The sequence below is a fragment of the Anticarsia gemmatalis genome, chromosome 9 (genome assembly GCF_050436995.1).
Source record: "Anticarsia gemmatalis isolate Benzon Research Colony breed Stoneville strain chromosome 9, ilAntGemm2 primary, whole genome shotgun sequence".
NCBI classification, from domain to species: Eukaryota; Metazoa; Arthropoda; class Insecta; order Lepidoptera; family Erebidae; genus Anticarsia; species Anticarsia gemmatalis.
The window spans coordinates 13664883-13689091 of record NC_134753.1 but is presented as its reverse complement, the minus strand read 5'-3'; the positions used below and the strand labels follow the sequence as shown (position 1 = coordinate 13689091).

Below are 24209 nucleotides of genomic sequence, written 5' to 3'. Positions count from 1 at the left end.
AATATAGGTAAAAGTTCGAAATAAAAGAATTGTTCGGGCTTTTACCATTGCGAGTTGGTAAATCTTAGGTTATACCGGAAAATCTTAGGATTTACCACCGTTCGGGCTTCTACAGTAACATATATAATTAACATAATTAAGTCAATCAGCCTAGTCATTCTTCCAACTTATTAGAGTCGGCTTCCAATCTCACCGGATGCAGTTGAATACCAGTATTTTTCATGAAGCGACTGCCTATCGGACCTCCACAATCCAGTTACCGGGGTATCTCCTACACGAGATACCCCTTGGGAGACTGGTTGTCAGACTTTCAAGCTTCTGACTACTGGTCTGGTACTGGAGTTCTAACGACTTTCATTGATCTTTGAAAATTTTACGTGGGTCCCAGAATTGAACGTGTCTTCCGAAATACAAAGGAACTCGGTATGTATAACATGGTAACCCATCCACAAAACAACCACGGCAACCGTACTTTTACCTCAGAGTTCGATTCGTACGGCTGTTGTTATTGACGCACAAGCCACGAGCTCGCGAGCAAATTCAATATGTAAGTAGCATCCAAAAATATGCTGATTGATTGATTACAAAACAATTCTTTATTATACAACACAAGTAACAAGATACAAGAACATGAATAAGTAGTGGTATTGATAGGCACTAACAGTGCGACGTACCTCGTAGCCCTCGTCCGGGCGGGAGGAGTAGGGCTCGCTGTGCTCGGAGGCGTAGGGGCCGGCCACGCTGTCCTCGCTGGAGGAGCACTCGGCCGAGCTGCCGCCCGACGCGCACAGCAGCGGCGGCACCTGTCCACACACTACATGCCATCAGTATAACATACAAACACTGCAACTGCTTCTGGATTAAGGTATACAAGAGATTATTACAGGTGATAAGTTATACTTAAGTACATACATAATATCACACTTTTTATACACTTAGAAGGGCATAAAACAATGTTAGTACAATATGCGCATCTATCTCGGGCGGCTTGAAGTTAGCAGCAGTAGCTGCGTAAGTGACACTTTTTGGAACTAAATGGTGACGTTACAGGATACCTGCGCAGATGCCTAACTTCAAGCCGGTCAAGTTAGATTGCGAATTCTGTAAAGTATGTAATAAAGCATTCGTACCAAACTCCGTTCTCCCATTGAGAAAAATATAAATTAAAAAACTACTAATAACACTTTGTCCAACCAGGCAATCTAACCAGAAACCTAATGGTTATAGCAGTTGAACACACTACCGACCACAGAGCCTGAGTAGTTACCCAGCACTTAGTACCTACATACCAACAACTCATGGATAGGTGTTAGCCTTTTGGTTAGATTGAGTGACAAATACTACGTGAAATCAACTATCAAATTCTTTGTGATAGACTGAATAATAAAAATCTATAGACGGTTAAACTAGTTGTCATGTTTTTAACTAACGCGGACACGTTTTAAAATAGTTTAAAGTTTTGATGTATTTAAAGCAGCGAGGATAAACTTAAAATGATGTTAAGGTAAACGTGAGAAGCTACATGATTCAAATGTCTTCTCGAAAGTGTTACTGATGTTAGAAACTTAGAAGTTACGTCATATAATAAAGCGTAGGTTGTACTTTCTCCAAAAGTATTTTAGATTTGCTCTATGAATACATTTTGATCGTTTGTAGCACGTATCTTTATCTTGATTATCGCTGTATTAACCATCTACCAAAGAAATGCCTTTTGAGTATAAATTTAGAGTGGCTAAATGGTATTTCATCTGTAATCGCTAACAGTATATTTGTAGTGTATGTCCGGCAGAGTTCTGCCAAGTCAAGCAAAAAAAAAGGCAAACGGACTTAAAATCCTTTTCTTGAAAAAGTAGTTTAGACCATTCTCCTACCTCTATAACTTCGTTATGGATAGAAGCCTCAATTTCAGTTCACTCTATAAACACAGAATTGTTTTATTTAAAATTATTACTGTTCGTTATCCCTACTCACATTTTCAAGTGTCCTTGTAAAATTCCTAATCACATCTAGATCCTCAATTGACAAACTTGACATTTAGTTTAATGATATCCTACATCATAAAGTTCTAATTATGTCTTACATAGAAAGGTCACCTTGGCGAACTACATATAGCATTTAAACATAGTGATGATAGAACTGTAGGAAATCAAAATATTTTATGTTCTAAAAATACATACTTTACGTGAAAGAATAAATTATGTAAACAACAAAAGCATATCTATGTAGGTATCTTTAGTACAAAATTATACGATAATCACGTGAGAAACACTATTGCGCAGAATATAATTGATACTATAGTACGACTTCTTAGTAGAGAGTTTTGAATGCTCGTTCACAGTTAGCGGAGGTATACAAAAGTAAGAATTTTGAACATCAGTATGATCCTTTGTCTGATACAGATACTTTATTGAGGAAACACACAGAATTGTTACTTATAATGTTAATAAATCTCGCATGCTAAGGCTCTCTAATAACTTGTCCTACTATATTAATCAATTAAATATTCATAAACTAGGATGATGACGCAGAACTATAATCGAATAACCAATCATTTATATTTTCCGACTGCCATATTAGACTACCTTAGCATTTATTAAGGCGTGGTGTGTTATTACACAAAACTTGCAATTCTCAAAAACCAATATAGATTAGCTCCATATGATAAACAGACATAAGATACATAATATCACGCCTGTTATACCCCGAAGGTGTAGACAGATGTGTATGAAATACACGTTTCGCCATTAACAATACTAGTCTCATGTAATAGGGTACGAGCCTATTGCTATTTACTTGGCACTTTACCCAAATTCAGGCTACCATTGAGAAATTCAAGTATGAATTAGAAAAGACCAATAGCACTTTACCTGACCCAGGAATCCCACCCGGGACCTTATCAACAACAGTTGGAAACAATACCGACTGGGTCACAAAGGCAGTCTAAGTTAAGTCTAAGTTAGCTACACTCAAAAATTATAATCAAAGACATTAAGATTAGTAGATATCTCACCGGTTTTTTAAGCGATGTCCAAATATTAGCGAAACTGTTTTTCTGTAGCTTAACTACTTCCTTTGCAAGTTGTTTATCTTATCTTCAAAGATAATCATAAAATCTTAATAGCAATTCTATTAACATGTTCTTCTTTCAACTGTTTAGAGATGTGAAATGATAACACATAAAATAATTATGTTAATACTTATTTTATTGCTTTGAAACTAGTAATCTTAGAATTCACATATTATAAAACTTTTGGTCGGTTCGGATTAATATCTTACGCTAGAGGCCGCCCGCGACTTCGTCCGCGTAGAAGCCCTTCCCGTGTAAATCCCGATCCCTCGGGATCTCCGGAATAAAAAGTCTTCAGCTACCTAAATACTAAATTTCATCGTAATCGGTTCAGTAGTATTTGCGTGAAAGAGTAACAAACATCCATACATACAGTTTGATATGGAGAAACTACTACAGTCCTTCATAATCTACGAAGATACATGATACTTGTCAAACAAAATACTTAAACATTATAAAATCATATTTGAAACATGTTATTTTAAAATAATAACTAGTCGAAAATTATCATATGAATATTAATAAAACTCAAAGGGCCGGTTTATAAAACGGAACATCTTGTAATCATTTGGGGATCGAAAAGAATGGCCGTGAATTACTTGCTAGCTCTTCTCATAAGGTTCTACAGAGTGTGGAGCCTTATAACGTATCTGTGGTTGATTCAGTAATTGTACTTACGTCTATTATAAGTCAACGTGTAAACTGATTAAATTCATAATTTGATTTTAATTTTCATATAATGTCTCTACAAAGATATCTACACAACGATCTCTAATCGTTTAAAAGTGAATCACCTAATATTATAGCGGACACTTGCTTACACGTGGAGCGTATATTAGCGGTAAAAAATGCCCCACAAACATTTCGCTTTTATACCGAAACAATTTTGATGACAAACAACAGCTACCCGTTATATTTTGGACAAACAATAATGTTAGTAGTACTTTTATATACATAACTAGCTGACCCGCGCAACTTCGCTTGCGTCATATAAGAGAGAATGAGTCAAAATTTTCCCCGTTTTTGTAACATTTTTCGTTGCTACTCCGCTCCTATTAGTTGTAGCGTGATGAAATATAGCCTATAGCCTTCCTCGATAAATGGACTATCTAACACTGAAAGAATTTTTCAAATCAGACCAGTAGTTCCTGAGATTAGCGCGTTCAAACAAACAAACAAACAAACAAACTCTTCAGCTTTATAATATTAATATTAAGTATAGATTATAGTATAGATAATATCACGCCTGTTAAACCCGAAGGTGTAGGCAGTGTATGGAATACACCCACTTTTCGCCATTAACAATGTTAGTCCCATATAATAGCGGGCGAGTTTATTACCATAATATATTGGTATATTCCCGTTGTCCACCCCCTGCTTGTCCACCCCGGGTGGACAGTGACACAAATCTTTTAAAAAGTTCTCGGTGTCCACCCCTGGGGGACAGTGAGAATTAATTTTAAATTATTCCCACTGGCCACCCCGGGTGGACAAAGACACGAGTTTCATATTACTAGTCTCGATGTTCACCGCAGGTGGACAAAGCCACTGCTTAAATAAACATTCTCAATGTCCACGCTTGCTAGAAATGGGTGTAAATAATTATAACAAAATTAATTAAGTAGGTACATAGTTTAATCACATTATCAACATCTTTAGGGTAAATAGAAGTAGTTACACTATCTATTGTGTGTTTTCCCATATAATGTTGATTGACGCTAAGTTGCGGCACTTATTAAACCAAGGTATAAGTTATAACAATAAACGTAAAAAAATATATTTAAAGTGATCATTTTATTCACAACATGCGAATGGGACTTGTCAATGGGGACTTCAATATTGATTTATTTCTAGAAAGGATGAAGATGTAAAGATTTTTCTGTGACTTTGATTAATACCTATTGTGATAATTATTTGTGTAGATTGCAAAAGTAAAAGACGTTGATAATATGATTAAACTTTAGACCTACTTATTTTTTTACACCCAATTCCATCAAGCGTGGACATTGAGAATGTTTATTTAAGCAGTGGCTTTGTCCACCGGTGGTGAACATCGAGAGTAGTAATATGAAACTCGTGTCTTTGTCCACCGGGGTGGCCAGCGGGAATAATTTAAAATTAATTCTCACTGTCCCCCAGGGGTGGACACCGAGAACTTTTTAAAAGATTTGTGTCACTGTCCACCCGGGGTGGACAAGCAGGGGGTGGACAACGGGAATATACCAATATATTGGGCAAGTTAATATTCTGTTATAACATATAGTAATTTCGTAATATAAAAATAAAAACATACAAAACACGGCGGCGTAGCGCGTAGTTGTAAATATTTATAACTTGTCGATTTTATATCTATGAATTATATCGTTTATATTCAGTTTTTTGGTACCTCCGAACGGATAGAGGTTTCGAGAAACAGATTTTGTTGGTTTCATCAATAAAATAGGGATTCGCAACCAACCAATGAGAATAAGAAGTGATGAAGAGAATAAGTTTAAAGAGACCTAAGTACGTTTTATTTTTCTTGTCTCCTACTAAACAAAGGCCTTAAGTCCACCACGTTGGACAAGTGGGGACTGGGGACTTTCATTGGTGAACTAATGATAAAAGACGAAAAACAAATCATCTACCCCATCATTTAGAGAGAGCCTAAACTGCCTATCTGTGTTTTATAACAGTGCACATGGCTGTCACTCATTTACCCACTCATACGAACTGATCACTTCTTAGGAATCTCTGAGAAGCGGCGCGCTTAAGCCACAGACACCTGATATGTTTCACCTACATGCATCTGCATAAGGATCGAGATAGTGTCGCTTGAGTGCACATCACCGGGTCTACGGATCACAGCATGATAAAGAGACCTTACTCACGTGGGCATACAGTGCTATATGACATCAACATCAGCTTAAAGAAGAACAAGCGATAAGATTTTTTTGTGTATCGTAAAAGCGTTTTTGAAAACTATATCAACATCAATATCTTGATAGGTTGCTGGTAGCTTCTAGGTCATTTTTTTCTGGTAAAAAGATTTTCAGTAAACTTTTTCAGGTATATCTTTATCTGATTTTGAGATCACCACAAAAAAAATTTTACACTAACATAATTCTAGAAGTCACTGGTCTTTAAGGTTTTGTTTTGTTTACGCATAGAATAAACAAATTTTAATATGCAAAATGAAACCGTTCTATGCTACTAAACTCTGTACTTTTCCGCGAAAGTTGGACACTTTCGTGGAGATCTATTAACGTATTATGCAACCGCAAACCTATATACATTATACTTTCTTAAACTTTTATTCCTACTAGATACAACAACTAAGTACTCTATTGCGTACCTAAACACATTCATGATAAAACCTTGCATACACAAACACATTTCTTGAAGGCAATCAAAGTCACACCTACACTACCCGTGTGGTAGATACAGGACCTGACCCTCCTCCTTCGGTAGGACGCCCTTCCCTACAGCAGGATAGTCATAAGATAGAAAGTCTTATATTAAATACTTTATTGCAAACGTGTAACTGTTTAATGTCCCAAATAAACAAAACAAAACAAAGTCTTCATAACAAACAACAAACGCGAGCAATCCACATTCTACAACTCAGAATAAAAAACCGTCACTCTAAGGAAACCCTAAATTCGATGATGATGATATTACTTATGTTAATCTGTTACGAAATAGATGTCTTACCTGGTAACTGGTGACTGCTTGTAGACATCTCCGGACAATCCCAAGCACGACACTCACAAACACTTAACACTTACACACTTGAACACTCACTAATTCATACAATCATATATACTTTTCACTCACAAAAACAAATAAAAAAATAAATATAAATAACAATATGTGTTGTTCCAACGGTGTCTCATTCACGAATGAATGATCGAATCTTACTCTCGATAGATTTTTTAATTTGCATCATGTCAAGAGCGAGCGGTTGTTACGCTAGTGTTTCGTTCACTGGCTGCTCTTGTGTTAGTTGATTGGATTAGGGGATAATAAGTTTGTTAGCCTTGACTTGTCTGAGGTGAGTGTTTTAATGGACTGATGTGAAGGTTTCATAAATTAGTTAGTTAAATGTATGTTTTATGTTGCCGATATAAGCATTTTCTTAAGACAATTCCTGCACTAAGAATTGGTCTTGTCTTCCGGGGACTTTTACAAACATACATACTATGGACACAAACTACAACTACACCCAAAACAACTATTTGTGGATCACACACATATCTGTTCCGTGTGGGAATTGAACCCACGACTTCTGGAGGCGCTGGTAGCGGCGTGGCGACCAACTTAACCACTACGTCACGGAGGTCGTCAAAGGAGTCTTTTATTCTGCAATTGTTTTTGGATAAATTTACCAGTAGTTTGATGTACATTTTTGAGACAATATGTTTTTTTCATAGTTAATTTAACTTTGTCGTTAGTGTGATTTTATATGCTAAATGCAGTTATTTTGGTCTCAATGCCCAAGGCATTGGCATCTACCTGTCTACCTTGATTTGCTTAATGTGTTCCCAAATACTAATATGTCAATAAAAATAAGTAATTTAGATAACGTTACTCGAACTTAAAGGTTTTAATTAATGTCTTGGGTTTTAATATAAACTTTACATTTCAAGAACTATTGCATACATATACTATAATAATACGACTGGGAAAAGTTGTTAAAGAAATTACAAAAATATTGTAAACTCATTCAATACTAGTTTTTACATTTACGGAACTCTATTTTATTTGGAAATCGATTAAAAACAGTTTTATTTTGTGCTTAGACCCAAACCGGTCCGATGAGGTAACACTGAGGGACATGCACACATGCACACACACACACACACGCACACACACAACTGCGTTTATTTACTTGTTTACAATATCTATTCAATAACAAACACTGAAACCGGTTATTTGCGGATATACCTACTATCATATGACCCAAATAATATTGAGATGCAGTATCTTCCTTACATTTTTAGGGTTAATTGCAATGATTTAAATGACATTCCAAATGATAGTGGTCATTTAATGGTCATTTAATTTACGTCAATGGGCGTGCGGTTTTTTTGATTAAATACAAAATATCTTTTGTAATTTAATATGCATTCTTTAAATTCTTATACTCCGACGCAGTAGATCTGAAGGCGAAATAGAGTATTCATTTCTAATAAGCATTTTTTAGTCGTTGTTGTTGTCGTTAGTCGATTTTTATAACTTACACTTGATCAAAACGAATCAAAGGAAATTTACGGTACAACGCTTACAAAAAAACCACTATAAGTTCTGGTATCAACTTCTACAATGTGTGAAGACGGACGACAGACATATTCATTTAATCTGTTCTTATAATTTAAGTTAAAAAATATAATTGTTACAATTACGACAGTTTTAAGTCTTTTTCTATATCAAAGACTAGCGTGTTCGCGTGCACGTATGTGTATACGTTACCTTAGCGTGCGTGAGTCGTGGCATGGCGTGCGTGGTGCTGGGGCGCGCGGCCGCCACGCGGATCAGCGCCTCGCAAAGCGCCCGCAGCCCGCCGCCGCCCTCCAGCGCCGCGCCGCCGTAACACAGCGCGGCGCGGACCAGCGTGCACACGGTCTCTTTTGAACGACCTGATGTCACATCTGTGGGGAAAACAAAAGTCTGCTTAGAACTATGGAAATCTGGTAACATATGGAAAATCTGCGGTCTAGATGTTTGATGTTTAAATTAATATGGGAAGGCAAAGATCGGTGACATATCTACATATAACAATAAATATGCATTGGGTGTAAAATCAGGCACATACCCTCAGAGTAAAGATCTAACTAACCCATTCTCGCTGAAAAATATGTATTTCCCTTAATTAATGACTTTTGGTTTACTTCTGCTTGAATGAATAAACCACTTTTATACAGTTATATCTATTTACAAAGGAACATAACATATAAGGCGTTGCCAGTGACAACCGAGACTGACCCATTACAATTACATGACTCTCACAGTCAATACCAGTGCACCACAAATAATTGTAACCAAATCTAGTGTGAAACGACTGGTCCAATACCCATAATATTATAGCAAACAATTTGAACCTACCCCAATGACAATGACAACACAAAACACACCTTACTTACTTGCAACTTTAAGACACAAAATCAATTGACACCTTTCCAGAGACCAATTGAAAATTATACCAATGAAAACTTAACTCTAATTCTTTTATGTTAAGGTGTATATTTCTTTGATGTGTTTGTGCTGTGAGTAATACTATAAGGTTTCTGGTCTTGAGCTTGAGGTGTCATATGACAGGGCGACAACTAGTTTATGCTAACAAAGTTATGTGATTAGACAGATCTGATGCGCTCGGCTGGAGCACAGTCATCTGCTAATTGTATGATCTTATTAATGTGAGTGGGTTAAGTAGTAATTAAGACTGTGATGATACACGCTAGCTAATGTCCTTGGTATAGCATTCATATAAATATTTACAGAGCTAGGCTATTAGGAGCCCTAAATATTATTCATTCTATTAGCCATAAAAAAAAAAACATATTCTCTCTCATTAAAGAATACAAATTTATGTTAAGGGCAACTCTATAATTTAAACGAAGACATAACAAAGGGTTAGGATTTTATAGCGTTATTACATGACAATTCACATCCTAAGAAACTCTTAACAAATTAAAAACAAAATGTCTGTAAAAATTACTTACCAGAAACAGACAGCTGCACAGTCAACAGCGCCTCAGTTATCTTGATCAGCACCCTCATCTCTGCCGCGCCACACTCACAGTTACACACGTAATGTAACAACATCTTCAGCAACGCATAACTGTCTATGAACACGCCCTCACTCACCACGTACTCGCGGAACATTGGACTGTACAAACACAAGCTAGCACATGTCTTCCAAAATGTCCACACATTCTTTAAGACTTCTATATGATCTTCTATAGACTCTTCAACGGTACATTCTTGAGCAAAACTAGTCTTTATTGCCTGAGGCGTAGATAACCTTCTCGCATGCGCTTCAGGGGGCATGAAAGCCAACATATCCCGCTCTTTGCTAACATCACATAACTCTTCATACTTATCTGCGGGTAGTTTTAATTTATATATCTTGTAACACTTATCTGTCATTTCTGTTAAAGATTTAAACAGCATTTGCACAGATGCTAACGAACTCATTTCTCTAAAGTACGTCATTTCAGAGTTCTCTTTCATTAATTTGAAAATTTCCACAATGATAGCTATTTCTAGTATAGAACAACATTGGTTTGAGAACTCCGATAAAGAGACTAGTTCTAGAACATAACTAAGGCCTCCTTTCTGTATAAACTGTTCAGCGAAAGAAACAGTATTGAGTAGACTTGCGAAGATATTTAGACAGGACACTGTTAGGAAGTAAGCTGACTCTTCTGTACGTATCATGTATCTGTGTTTAGCGACGATGAACGTAGGGTATATGACGCTAAAGAGCAGTTCACACTTCATTTCCATACGACACTTGGGCGTGACACGAAGCAAGTGACTGACGGTCGCGTGCAACACGTTATTATGGTTATCTAACTGTAGTAATGAGTTATAATGGTATAAAAACGCCCAAACACTCTTTCTCTCAATAGGACTAATGCCATGAGAACATAATTTCCTTCCCATATCCTTTTTATCATCACAAGGTTCGCAAATAGAGCATGGTAATACATCAGTCACTTTTGGTATAAGAATACTCGCTCCCAACTCCCCATATACAGTATGTTCTAAAACTTGCAGACATAAAGATGCAACACTGTTATGTGTCAGCATCAACCTGACTATGCTCTCCATCAGAAACCCTGGGGAGAAGCAACAGCAGACACCACAGTTTAACATCACTTTTAGAATTTTATTTCTAAGCGTACTTTCGGCAGACACTTCTTCATCAGTGAGCAGTGACGTCAGAGTTCCGTATAACACTGAGACACAGCAAGCGGAAGACATAGGAAGACCTGTACTTGCTTCACCAAGTATATCATGGTGATGATGCATGCCGGCCGCTACTCGCTGTCTACATACTTTATGTCTATTCCTCGGACAAGCGGCTGAGTGTATCACTTCACTCCGAACTCTCTTCATTCCTACTATTAATTTCCCAACAGTTTCTATCAATTTCTTGATCAGAACTACCGTTTCTTCTTCATCAGCCGGTATTCTTATCATCAGTTCCATAGTATCTTTCAATAAACCACCCTTTAAACATTCCCCATACAGTTTAAACTGTTCAGTGAATTCTCTCAGCTTTTCCACAGTACGACATTGCATGAGCAAGCAGTGGAAGAACGCCGTAATAGAATACGCTATACCGAATACGAATTTGAGCAAATTTTCCGATTCAGTCTTATCCTCTTTTCTGTTTTGATATTCGAGTTTGTTCTGTCTACATTTTGATATAACATCTTCTAATATTCGCAACAACATCGGTAGGATTCCATTGTTTATTAATTTGGCACAAAGATCTGAATGTATTAAGACTTGGTCTAAAGAAACCATTAGCAGTTCGGTTAAAGCAACCTTAGTTCTAGAAACTTCTTGAGTATTATCTTGTTGTGACTGAGGAACGGAAGTGAACTGTAAGGAACAAAGATTTCTCAAAGAAAAATTGATACACTGCATCGAAATCTGAGATCCTTCTGAACCGGACAAACTGCTCTCTGCCTTACACAGTTCTTGTAGCAAATCAGTAATGATTATAGTAAATTGGAATGTAGTTATTTCTGAGTTGATGATTTCTCTGTGTTTATCGTTCATGTAGTCTTCAGCTTTTGGCTTGGCTTTGCGAGGAGCGTAGTATGGTTCACCGTAGTAGGAATCATTGGGATAGTCGTTCGATGACCTCGTAGAGTTGAAGTATTCAAAGTCATCGTTAGGCGTGCACACTTTGATGGCTAGAGAGCGGTTTAGTATCTGAAGGTCGTCGTTCGAGTCTCCTGATTCTGATGACTGGTCGGTGTGTTTGGAAAATTTTCTCTTAGCTCGCTCTATTGTGTCGAATTTCATTTGTGTTGGGTGTCTGGACCTGCGAAGGCAAAAATAATGAAAATATTTCCTAGTCTTCAAATTCACATTATTAGGTACTAACTTATGATATTTTTTTTTTTTTTTTTTTTTATTCTTTATTTATTATACAGGATTTTTGATTATGATATTTTTAATAAAAGTTTGATTTTATTGTCTAATGAGATCATATGAAAATTGTGATAACTTACAAAATTATTTTCACCGTAACCATGACAACGTTACATTAATATTTTACAGTTATTTCTTGGGTAAGTATAGTCCCAGATAAAAGCAAAGAAGCAAGCAAGAATAAAGTACTATTACTGCAGAATTTTTTTTTTGTTACAGTACAGTTTTTTATGGAAAATTTTGTAATTACCTGCCAGTGACAGATCCTCTTTCTGAAGAAGCGGCGGAGTTGACTTTGGATGTCTGGCCACCGGTGGGCTTCTGTTTGGACCATATTCTGTAACATACAACAGAACAATATATTAAAAATACAGGAATTTCGATACACTAACATAACGTGTAACATAGTAATTACAACTTTTAACACTCGCGTTGCGTTTCTAGTATCCGGCTGTTATGATCAGCCTGCGATCACAGCACAGCAGAGTCAGATCACAGCAGAGTACAATCTGCGCTGAAACGTTAGGCATCCCAAAATAAAATGTGTGTTCGCGTTAATTCCCGTATCATATTATATAGTAATATAATTACAGTCGTCGCCCCACCGTTACCTATGCAAGGATAGCGAGATCGATTCCAAAACATTTGGATTATACTATGTGTCCGTTACTTGTACTTCATTATCCTTAGTGCATTAAAAAAATGTATTCAAAGTGGTTTATAATAAAATGAACTTAAGATAAGTAACACCTAATTATTTAAATAAACAAACTTTGGAAGGCATTTAAATGCATTTTTAATGTTTTTTGTTCTGGAATTCGTTTTTTATTTTATGTTAATATTATATTTGTTTGTGATACCCGTGTCATGTGATTTCAGTATTGACTTAATGATTATATTTGTTTTTAATTACATATTTTAATTATATAGGAAGATCGTCCTCTGATCTGCGTGATCTCATGCGTGATTTGGGAATGAAATCTTTTAGATTCCATTTTCAGATCAGAAATACATATTTGTTTGTTACTTTTCTTCAAAGAATACCTTTTTTCTCAGACTATGAAAATGATTTAAGAATCTCAGCGAGTTTAATAATAAATGCGTTAGAAATTAACGAATTCCTTTAATAACATTCTAATTGTCGACACAAATAAAATTATAACTTGATAATTAATATTTTCATGTAAAATTTTTACTCCCTAGGCTTGAGTCACCCACAATGGATCAGCATTTTATTCTTGTTCGAATGCATACAGACACTATTCTTATCAAACAACTTCCAAAAATTATTGGCTCACTCAAGATAAGCGTATAATCGTATAAAAACATCATGTAGTTGTATTTAGTATGTGTCGCGGTGTCAAGGGCAGACAAGGTTTGTTTACAGTCAAGCACCGCAGATTGTCTGCGTACTGTTTACTTTGTAGTTATGATAAAATACTACAGCGATATGTGTGGTAAATCTTTAAGTTATTGGGCTAAATACTGTGACTGCTTATTGCAAGACTTGGTCAGAATTCACCTCGTTTTTATCGCGTGAACGTTCTGTCCACAAGCTTGAGCTTTGCGCGAATTGATTCGCGGCGGTAGTAGTGATAGCCCTTAGATGAATAGTAAAAGCATTCGTCTTCCACGTAACTTGAAGATGGTTTAATAATTAAACCATCTTCAAGTTAGTTAGTTGTTTGTCTTTGGTTTGATTAAACTTTATTCAAACCAAAGACAAACACATAAGCTATGACTTTTCAGTTATGTGTTGTGTTGTGTGTATCAGAAATACTGATAACTTGCTTTAGCAGTCAAAAAAATTTTTTTTGGGAAATCCGTGCCTAATATTCTTTAATGTAGAGCAGTAGACTCAAGTCCTTAATACTTTGGAGATTCGTCCTCATCACAGCTATGGAATGTAATAGTAAAGACATATACTTACTTATGTGAGAACAGCAGATGTATAGGTGTCCGTGGTGGCGGCGGCGGGGGTGGTGAGCGTGTGATGTCACCGCCGGACACCTGCCCGCTGCTCAGCTCGCCGAACAACCAGATGAGCACTGAGCTCAGCTGTCGGCAGCAGGATAGACCCTGGACAAGGAGAGAGACGTAGTAATCAGATGGTAGGTCATTGACATTCTATACGTGTGACATTGCTTTGAGCGTCTGTTTCGAAAAGAAATTATAAATGAAGGTCTCATTTTTGTAATAGTAGTTGTATGTAGTATAGTATCATAGTAGATGGGCGGGTTTGAGCGCCGATTAGGTTTAGTGATCTAATCAAAGAGCTAGGGTTTGGTAAAACGCTTTAACTTTTGATAATTCCAACACAAGATTAAGAGGTTTCTATTAATTCTGTGCAAGACAACACCCCACTAAAAGCCTAGCTAATGAATTGGATATTTTTTTTTTGTAACTTTGTAAATATGTTCGCTGTGATATCGTAATCGAGTTACTCCAATGACTTGGTTAAATAACAGACTTTAGCTTTGTAAAGCAATAACGTAAATGGTATTCATCTCTTCCAAACGTCAACTGTACATTCAAGTGCGGTGGTACCGACTGCATTTGATCAACTGGCCAGTATGAGGATATAGCATTTTTATAGTAAACATATCCTTTTGATGATGAAGGGAAAAACAAATTGGAAGTTTAGAACCATTACTAACGATTGTCACAATAAAATTGACAAATTTTAACCCCTAACAGGCACTTGGTCAGCGGAGTGGACTCAACGCCTAACCCCTCAATCGTTCGGGAGGAGATTCTTGCCCAGTAGTGAGACGTGGGAATCATTGGTTCCAAAATGTATATTACTAGCGATAAAAAACGCTTTAACGTGGGCTGTATAAAAAAAACACAATCCAGTTCTTCAATAATTTACGCACCTACCTCAATATAGTTTTTATATACATTTTCATCTAAATTAACTATTCGTGTAACGTGTATTATGATAAGTAGGTATAGCTAGTTTGGAGGCCCAGTCGGAATATTCACGTAGGCAGATAAAAAGTTTCCACTGCCCAACGTGTGGTCAATTAATGAAACATTAGGAAATCTAAACTTAATATTTATATTTATTAATATTTATATTTGTCCAATAATATTTAAAATAAATATTTATTTAAATATTCACCACACCACATTTTAAAAAATCCAAAATCTCTTTCGTATCCTAATACAAGAATATAAAGGTACGTACGCAAATACAATAGTGTAAGTAATTATAACATTGAAGGAAAATTGCATCAGGAAACCTTCCGTGCCTCGAATGTGCCTTCAATGCCTCAGAAGGCATAGTAAGTCTTCAACCCACCCCAAACCAGCGTGGCAGACTCATACGTTTACCCTCTCATAGTCCAAGAAGACACTTGTGCCCAGTAGTGGAGCAGTAATAGACCACTTCTATTCAAAGTCATAAACAAACAAATTAGTTTCTAAACACGTGAGCAGACCTCACCAGTCAGTTCTGATTCATTGATCAGTTTGTCAGCCAATTAATAACGATAGGGTCATTAACATACATGGTTGTACAAGGTGTGGGCGTTACGAAACTTAACATATCATGCAGCTATGTGTGACGTAAAGCTGTTTTTCTATGAGGAGGGTGAGAAAAAACTGAGGATTTTTTGTTTGTTGTTTTGTAAGAAAGGTAAAATTGATCTGAATAATGACAATGTTTGTGATCTCCGCTTTAACTAAACTCTACTTGGGCCATGCCTCCTAGGCTTCTATTAGATTTTCAGTCTAGTTAATTCAAGGCAAATATTCTTTATTTCATAAACTTCTACAATATTTGAAATGGTCATTTTTTATCGACGGAAAAGGCTTTTTTATCAAGGTTTTTATTTTATAAAGGTTTTTTATCTACGGTTTCGGAAAAGCCGTTGCTCGTAAGAAGAAACGGCAAGAAACTCACGGCTTGCTTAGTACAGTACAGTATGTTCGGTAGCCTCTATTGTTTTTAGCTTTTGCCGCTACAATTCTGGTAGTTTGAGTTCATCAAAGGCCATTCTTAAGCCAAATCGATTTTTTATTTTTTGATTTAAAATTTCATCGAAACTAAGCCCATTTCTAAACGACTAGCTTATGTCTGCGACTGCACTTACTAACTGATCAAATTCGGTTCAGTGATTTTTTCATAAAAATAAAACATAATAGGTATACATACAGATATACACTTACTTTTGCACAATATTAGCAGTGATATATCAAATGAATTAGTGTATTGTGTTCATTGATAGTGACGTATCGTGGTCGTGCGTGCGCTGCGGTCTGCCCGTGGGTTATCGAACTCCAATTACAACACACATATACACATACCTATATGTACATTATGTACTTATGTACCACATAGTACATAATGTGTTATTAGAGAATAACTATCGTATTACATGATAGGGAAACATTTAAAAATAATTTAAGTATAATTTTGAACAAATAATATTTTGTCGTGACTTTCCCGGTGAATTTATTTTTTTCAAAAGTTCCATAAAAGAGTTTGTGCTATGAAAAATAACAAACTAATATTATAAACGCGAAACTGTCTGTAATTCTTTTACCGCTAATTTGAGAGACATTGAGGCTATTTCTATAAAACCAGAAAGTGTGCCCCACGAAAGCCCTTGAAAATCAAACTATACTTAACCGATTAGCTATCAAACATTGAGTTTTGGTAAACACACTATGGTCTTGCAAACAATATGCCGAGCCCGTCAAATAATTCTTTCACGATGTTAAATAAAAATAACCAGTTATAATTTTATAACTATCGTTTATTACTGTATGATTATAATAAAACAAGAGTACGTAGTAGTGACAAATTGATCAGTTATCGATGTGAGCGCGAGATAAGTGCTGTTTCCGTCGCGAGGGTGCCGACCTGGTGATAACCAGCCGTGACCATCATGTCTTACTTAACATTTATAACGTTAAAAAAACTATGTAGTTATTGTTTCAAATATACAGATCACACATTTTTCTGTATTGTTATTCAATTTTATTTCTATTTACCACAGTTTAGAGTTTCAGGCCAGTTTCCACACTAGAAATTACCGTGTCGTAAACGAGCATTAGGTCTACATTCGTACGTCGAATCCAAGATTTGTAAACGAAATAAATTGTTTCTATTACCTATGTTATATTATGATTTAAGTCAGTTTTAATAATACAACCGCAGATAGGGCAAGCCAAACCAAAACTTACTTTAAAATTTGCTAATCCGATGAGCAAATTTTAAGGTAAGTTTTGGTTGTGGAAATAATCACGATGTTGTTAAACATAGTGAAATCTCTGAATTTAAGCCCAGTTGTAAAAACTGTAATAATAACCAACGGTTTTATCTCTAACAAATGCTCTAATTTTTTTACTCATTTTACAAGACGTTTTAGTAACTACTGATAACTCGTCTAGTTATAAAATAGGTTCTTCTTAGATTATGAGCGTTACTTTTACGACTTATTCCGATGTAATTGACAATAAAAGTGTAATTATTTTCAATTTAGTTATCGCAGGTCACATATAAAAATGGTTATATTAACCTTTAATACGTTGATTTATTAGTTATGTCTGGCGATTGACTGCTATATTTTTAGTTAACGATTATGAAGTATGAATGTAAAGGCCATCGGTTTGAGCGTAATTGCCACGAGGTTGACCATTAACCACACGGCAGGAAATATGAGAAATGTCTTTAAACTTTCATGTTTATTTAGCTCTCTTAACATCTTAAGTCACTGTGGTTACTGAGTCTTTGGGCTTAATCTCGTACTTTTTTTATTAATAAATTTATTCCGGAATAGCAGTTGTCAAACACTGGTTTAAAATTAAAATTATCTAAATAAATAGTTAGTTAGTTACTTAGTTTAGTTCTTTAAACCAGCGTTCAATCATGCGTTAGTTTTGAGTATAAGAGTTCGATTTGACATTACCTTGAATCATTGATTCAATCGAATTCGATTTTGTCTAGAGTAAGCCGGTAGTTATAATAGCTAGATGTTAAGTGATCGTGCTTTGTTTTACGACTATATTTTACTCAATGTTATACTTATCCAATATTCATTTAACCGCCAGTGGGTCTTCAAGCTGATTATTGTAATGTATCCGGCCGATATAATTTTTATTATTGTTTTGCATGATCATTATATTATACTAATCTACTTATAACAAGTTTAGTTAAGTTTGGTCGTTGTTGCGTCACAATATATTTATCTAACTTACATAATTATAATGTATGTATTATTATTCGCTAATCACATTGTGGTCCGCGTTTAATCTAACAAGATGCCGAACATATAAAATATATTGGTTTATTTACTACCAAACCATTTTTGTCTACCTGAATCAGCTCACAAAATGTTATCCTACCTATAAAAAATTACAGACAATACAAAAGATTTGCCCAAAATAGAGATAAGAGAACTTTCGACTTCATATACCATTTTTAAATGATAAGTAAGTAATATTAATTACGTACTTGATCAGTTAAAAAAAAGAGATTTCCATTGCTATGTCAGCATCTGTACCGTTTACATTTCTAAGGAATTTTAAGCGTACTAACCTCTACTCCGAGTGCTTTCAACAATACGAGGCATCGCCACGCGACGCCGCCCACCAGGTACTTCCTGAGGATCTCCTCTGAAGACTGCGTGTTGATGCGAGTGAACAGACTCGTGGGACCCACCTTCGGCTCTTCTGCTTTGATTTCCACACCTGATTCAAGAGATAAGTCAGTGACACTCTGTTTAATAGCTCAGCTTTTTTAAAGAGTTGCTCAAGATTTCCACAAAATATCGCAATATTCCGCATGCTCAAAAAGCAACTGAATTCGTTGAATTTTACGGAAAATCGGTAAGAATGAATGCCTTTTAACATTTAAGTAGTCTATACCAAGGACAATAAAAATAGCCCGAAGTACAGATGCACAAGGTCTTCTAACAGTTAATTTTAAGGTAAACAATGCAAAACATCTGCTGCCAAAGAAATACATTAATATCTTGTCAATGTCTGCAGGTAAAGCGTTTAATAGTTTTAGTTCAAGAGCTCTAGCGCTAATCCAATAAGATCGTAGTGTTAGTCATACTAAATGCATAGCGAGCCACTCTTAGTGCCGGTTTCATCATTTATGGACAGACTATGAATAAAATAAGTGACAATCAAAATGCTAAAAACTGTAGTTCCATTCTCTACCACTATTGACTATCGACAACCGGCTAGTCATCGAGAAATTTTGAATGTAAATCTGATCAGCGCCTAGTAGGAACTATTTTGGCAGTACATTTTAAATGTCAAACTTTCGATACTCGACAGTACCGACTGTAGAGAACCGCGCTACTGATATAAATTTACACAAAACTGGAAAACGGTTTAAACTAAGATTTTGATGAGATATGGCTGCCGAATTCGCTCCAGTCTACTGGAGTGGTCTACCTATGCAGGAATACTGAAGAGTAGGTATGGGAAGACAATGACATGCAGTTTGCCAGGTAAGCTGTTCGATAGATCTGAGCGTGTGCAACTGGCACAAGAGATCATGCAGGAAACCTGCTTTTGTTTCCGTGATTTCAAGGTAGCAACTGCAGGTACTTACAAACATTGTCCGTAGTTTCTTCGGGAGGAGCTGGCTTCCCCGAGCATGGTGAGTCGAGGCACGGCAGCGGGACTGAGTAGTGTGTGTTGATTGATGACGTCACGCGGTGGATGCCGCATAGCAGCTCGCATCCTACCAGGGTCACTACTCCGCTGACTGGACTGTACCGGGGAAATAATACATTACAGACTTATTTGTCCACAACTTGGTCTGCGTGAAAGAATTTCCCAGAGTAAAAGGTATCCTATGCGTTAATCTAGGTTATGAGCTATTAGTGTACCAAATTTCATTAATATCCAATTTCGACAAAGAATTGCGAACAAACATTCATCCAAAGTTAAAAACTTTTACATTTACAATATTAGTAGATTTAATAAGCCCTATGTTTCAGCTATGATAAGAATCAACCGCCGAAATAAAAGAATACATAAAGTTATGATTACTTGTCTTATAATTATACGGATCCCTAGGGAAATAAGTATGTGATTGGTTTTCAAAGAACATAGTCAGGCTTAGTATGTATTAAGTGTCTTACCAGAATTTTATTAATTCCTTAGGGTTGTCTCCATTGTTGACACGGATCAAGAACTCAGCCAGGAACAAGTCCAGCCATGTCGATTTCTGGAACAATAATTAAAGATTAAAATGTTTACACTTAGGAAAAGTTTTCCTAGCCTTTCCCGTAGCACAAAGGTATGGGTAGTAGTCAGACAAAATTCCAGATTTCAATAGAGTTAGGACAGCGTAAACTTAAAACGCAAAAAGATAAAGTTATTGTTTTTTTCTGAAAGTAGTGGCGTGGACCCTTTAGTTGACGTTTAGTATAAATCTCTGATTGTTGGCAGCTTCTTGCATGATCAATTGTTGTATTAACGACATTGTAAATTTGGCGACTGAAAAGTGTACTCCGAAAAATATACTCAGGAAATAGAGTAACGACATATGACGTAATCGGAAGTGGAAAGGTTTTTCAACTGTTTAGGCTAAAACTGAGGACCTATTCATACCCAACGCTAAAGGAAAATATACAGTCTTGTTTATAAAAATACTGATTTAGTGTTCTATAGATATAGGAGACTATAATACCCTACTTTCATGCTCGATATACTCAATTATTAGGTAACGTTTGTGCCTGACATAGTAAGCATTGGAACGCGCGGCGGTCAACCGTGACTGGTTGACTGGTCGGGTTCAATTGGATAATAACATCACTTTCGTATTTCGTGGTCCAACTATTGCGAGACACAGAACAATGTGTAGCACTAGTTCGCTCTATAAAGCACTTTGTTATACTTTTATTAACTTAAAGGTAAATATATTTTGCATAACGACGTTTTAAATTGTTTATTGAAGAACGAAAGCACTTTGCGCCTTACACGATAGCTCCGGTCTGTCATATTGAAGCTTCAGTAGTCAGGCTATAATTACCTCTGAATATACTAATATTAAACCCGGATATACATAACTAAATGCTTTAGTTTGTAAATTAGGTTCAAAGAAACGATACAATAATTTATAATATTGTAATAGTTTTACAGTGGGATGCTGTACGTGTGTTAGGTATAATTGCCAGCTGATTTTAATATCATAAGTAAATGATTACAAACCGTGTGCCATTAATACTTTTATGTCAATGATCCATTGACATAAAAGTATTAATTTCATTCATATGTTCAGTGTTTCGCTCTGATTAAATCTAATATATAAAATTCTCGCGTCACAGTTTTCGTTGCCATACTCCTCCGAAACGGCTTGACCGATTCTCATGAAATTTTGTGAGCATATTGAGTAGGTCTGAGAATTGGCCAACATCTATTTTTTATACTCCTAGGTGGTGCTTTTTATTTAGGTATATGGCATAACAACGTTTGCCGGGTCAGCTAGTATTCTATATACCTAATTACAATATCATGATCGACACCAAGTGGTGTTTTAAAAAAGTAATTTACAAAGAGCTTAAATACCGATTCTCTTACCGTACAGACTTAGTACGCGAGAGAAAAGGAGTAAAGAAGATTTTATAGAAAATCAAAATTGACGATAATTCGAAGAGGTCTCTCAAAAAGAGTGTACTTTGCATGCATTTAAAAAGTTAGTAAAGTAGTAGTGAAGTTAGCGACACTAATTCTATCTAATTCACGCAAAAGTATTATTTAACCGACTCTGAAGATGGTGTTGACATAACACGTTGTACACCCACAAGATATATTCCTCATACGTACTAATAGAAAGAATTCCCATAGACTATCCACTTCCTCCTTAAACTCGATCATAAATAATAGTCGTACGCTAATAGGTCCAACGTGGACACGTGTTGACTATCCGATAGTTAACTCTATTAGAATGACAATGATATTCTATTGAAGAGGGCAGGGGAACTGATCCGGTGCAATCTTGGTGCAGTGGTACTTATTTCTAGGACATGAGTAACTTCGAAACATTTTAAAAGATTTAGTATTAAACATACACTAAGTTTTGTTAAGGCTTTGGAAGGTCAGACTCCTATTGAACAAGGTGTTAGTGGATTGTTAATGAGTTTAGTAATTACAGCATGGTTATGTATGTCGAATAGTCCATGTAAAGCTAATTGTAAGCGAATAGTAAACTGTGACACTATACCAACTGCGAATAACGGTCCTTGGGTTTTCCATCAAAAGTATAGGGGTAAAGTAAAAATGACAGTCTTTGTCTCTTCACAAATTTACTGATAGTTTCATCAATAAATAGGTGTGCGTCTACTACACAAATTTCAAGTAACATTCAATGGCTTTAGCGGTTAGGTACTTTAGATATGTATAAAGAAACTGGCCGTTAAACAGCGAACGTAGCAGAACACACTATTCTGGTCTCTATGATAACTGTTTTAAGTCATAGATATTTATTAATCATACTACGACATGGGCCCATGGGTCTCTTAATAAAACAAACTTTGTGACTATAAAACATTAGCTACTCACCTCATAAGTGCCAGTCTCCGCTTTGAAGAAGTGATCCCAGTATAGCTTGAGGGTGTCTGGTTCCTCCTCCGCCGCCATCCGCCCTGATCACCGACCTACGATAACCATCATGTATTTATCTATTAATATTACTATGACGATAGCTACTACTACGCACTACGTTATAAGCTCAGTATAGGTCAGATATGCTAATTACTGTTTAGTGTTTATGTAGTAGGTACGTCAATGTAGCTACAACTAGACTAGAACGGAGTTTATACTAAGATGACTTTCCTACCAATATCATAAGTGCAAAATTTTGTGACGATGTCTCATCCATCATTTGTACTCTTTCAAAAATTATTGAATCGACTTTGATGAAATTAGCACATAAGTAATACTTTTATCCTGAGATTTTTTTCCATGCAGAGGACGTCGTGGTTAGAAAAGGATTGATAAGGACTAAAACATGTTTTTAAAGTAGCTTGGATATAGATAGAGATATAAATCCTATAGATTTCATTCCTCGTCATAAACATTCGTATTTATACTATTTAAAGGATTATTTCATAGGTCTTAGGTATAAGACCAACATATTAAGAGGCTAGCTATAAAACGTCGGTGCATGTATCGTGAAATTGTTTGGCTACCGAACGTTGCAGCAGCAATTGACATGTTTACTGTTTGTCAGTGCCCGATTAAGTTAATTGTTGTTTACTGGATCTCGAGACAACATTCCGTTCAATTATTAATCATTTGTATTTGACTTTTTTAAGGAATATTTCAATGAAGTATCATAAATGCCCTTGTCTGTTACGCTTTACGGCTAATCCGTAAAGGTGAAATTTATCATGGAGCCAAGAGTAGAGTAAGGATAGGATACTTTTTAATTACAAATGACTGATGAAACTTTGCTATACTGGTAAATAACATGTTCGTTTACAAAAGAGAAAACGAATTCTTTTTTAATTGCAGCTTTATGATTTCTTTCCTTGTGGCACATAATTTAGTTTTATTATACCCTATTGATGGAACTTTTACGATATTTTGATAAAGATATAAATATTTGATAACTACATGTTAATTAACTATCGAACTAGTTTTATTATCAAAACGATTTTAAGTAGAGCTCATTTGTTAATGAATTTAGAATGGCTGTTGAATTCTTTCTATTATTATTTGTTTACTATCAATGCATGCTCAATAATTCTGCTAATGATAAAGTCATCAAGGGCATGAAATACCGTTGTATAGTATAACAGTAGTACAACAGTACATGAAAATGTCAAATTCATGCAATTTTAGAATGAGTTCCATAAGATAATATTATTATGCTTTAAAGAGATTGCGGTTGATAATAAAATTATAAAATAATATTCTAAGCTCTCACGCTTTTGTTTATCGAATAGAGCAGCAGAAAACGTTATATATTTACTATCCTAGGTTGAAGGTTCCAATCAAAAGCCTAACTCAGTTA

The 24209-nt window shown here is 35.7% G+C and overlaps 1 protein-coding gene across 3 annotated transcripts in view; it reads right to left on the bottom strand.

Moving 5' to 3' along the window:
* The window catches only part of mv (lysosomal-trafficking regulator mauve), a 61945-nt gene that overhangs the window by 33411 nt on the left and 4325 nt on the right, over positions 1-24209 (bottom strand). For all 3 annotated transcript variants that reach the window (XR_012959614.1, XR_012959615.1, XM_076118172.1), the window contains exons 2-10: positions 22754-22848; positions 20332-20417; positions 19797-19957; positions 18768-18919; positions 14151-14299; positions 12471-12557; positions 9769-12110; positions 8519-8697; positions 675-803 (exon numbers count right to left, since the gene is read on the bottom strand). Coding sequence is in view for 1 of the 3 variants with exons in the window: in XM_076118172.1 (XP_075974287.1) it covers positions 675-803; positions 8519-8697; positions 9769-12110; positions 12471-12557; positions 14151-14299; positions 18768-18919; positions 19797-19957; positions 20332-20417; positions 22754-22831 (3363 nt within the window). In the remaining 2 variants the exon portion in view is untranslated. The remainder of the gene's footprint in view (positions 1-674; positions 804-8518; positions 8698-9768; positions 12111-12470; positions 12558-14150; positions 14300-18767; positions 18920-19796; positions 19958-20331; positions 20418-22753; positions 22849-24209) is intronic.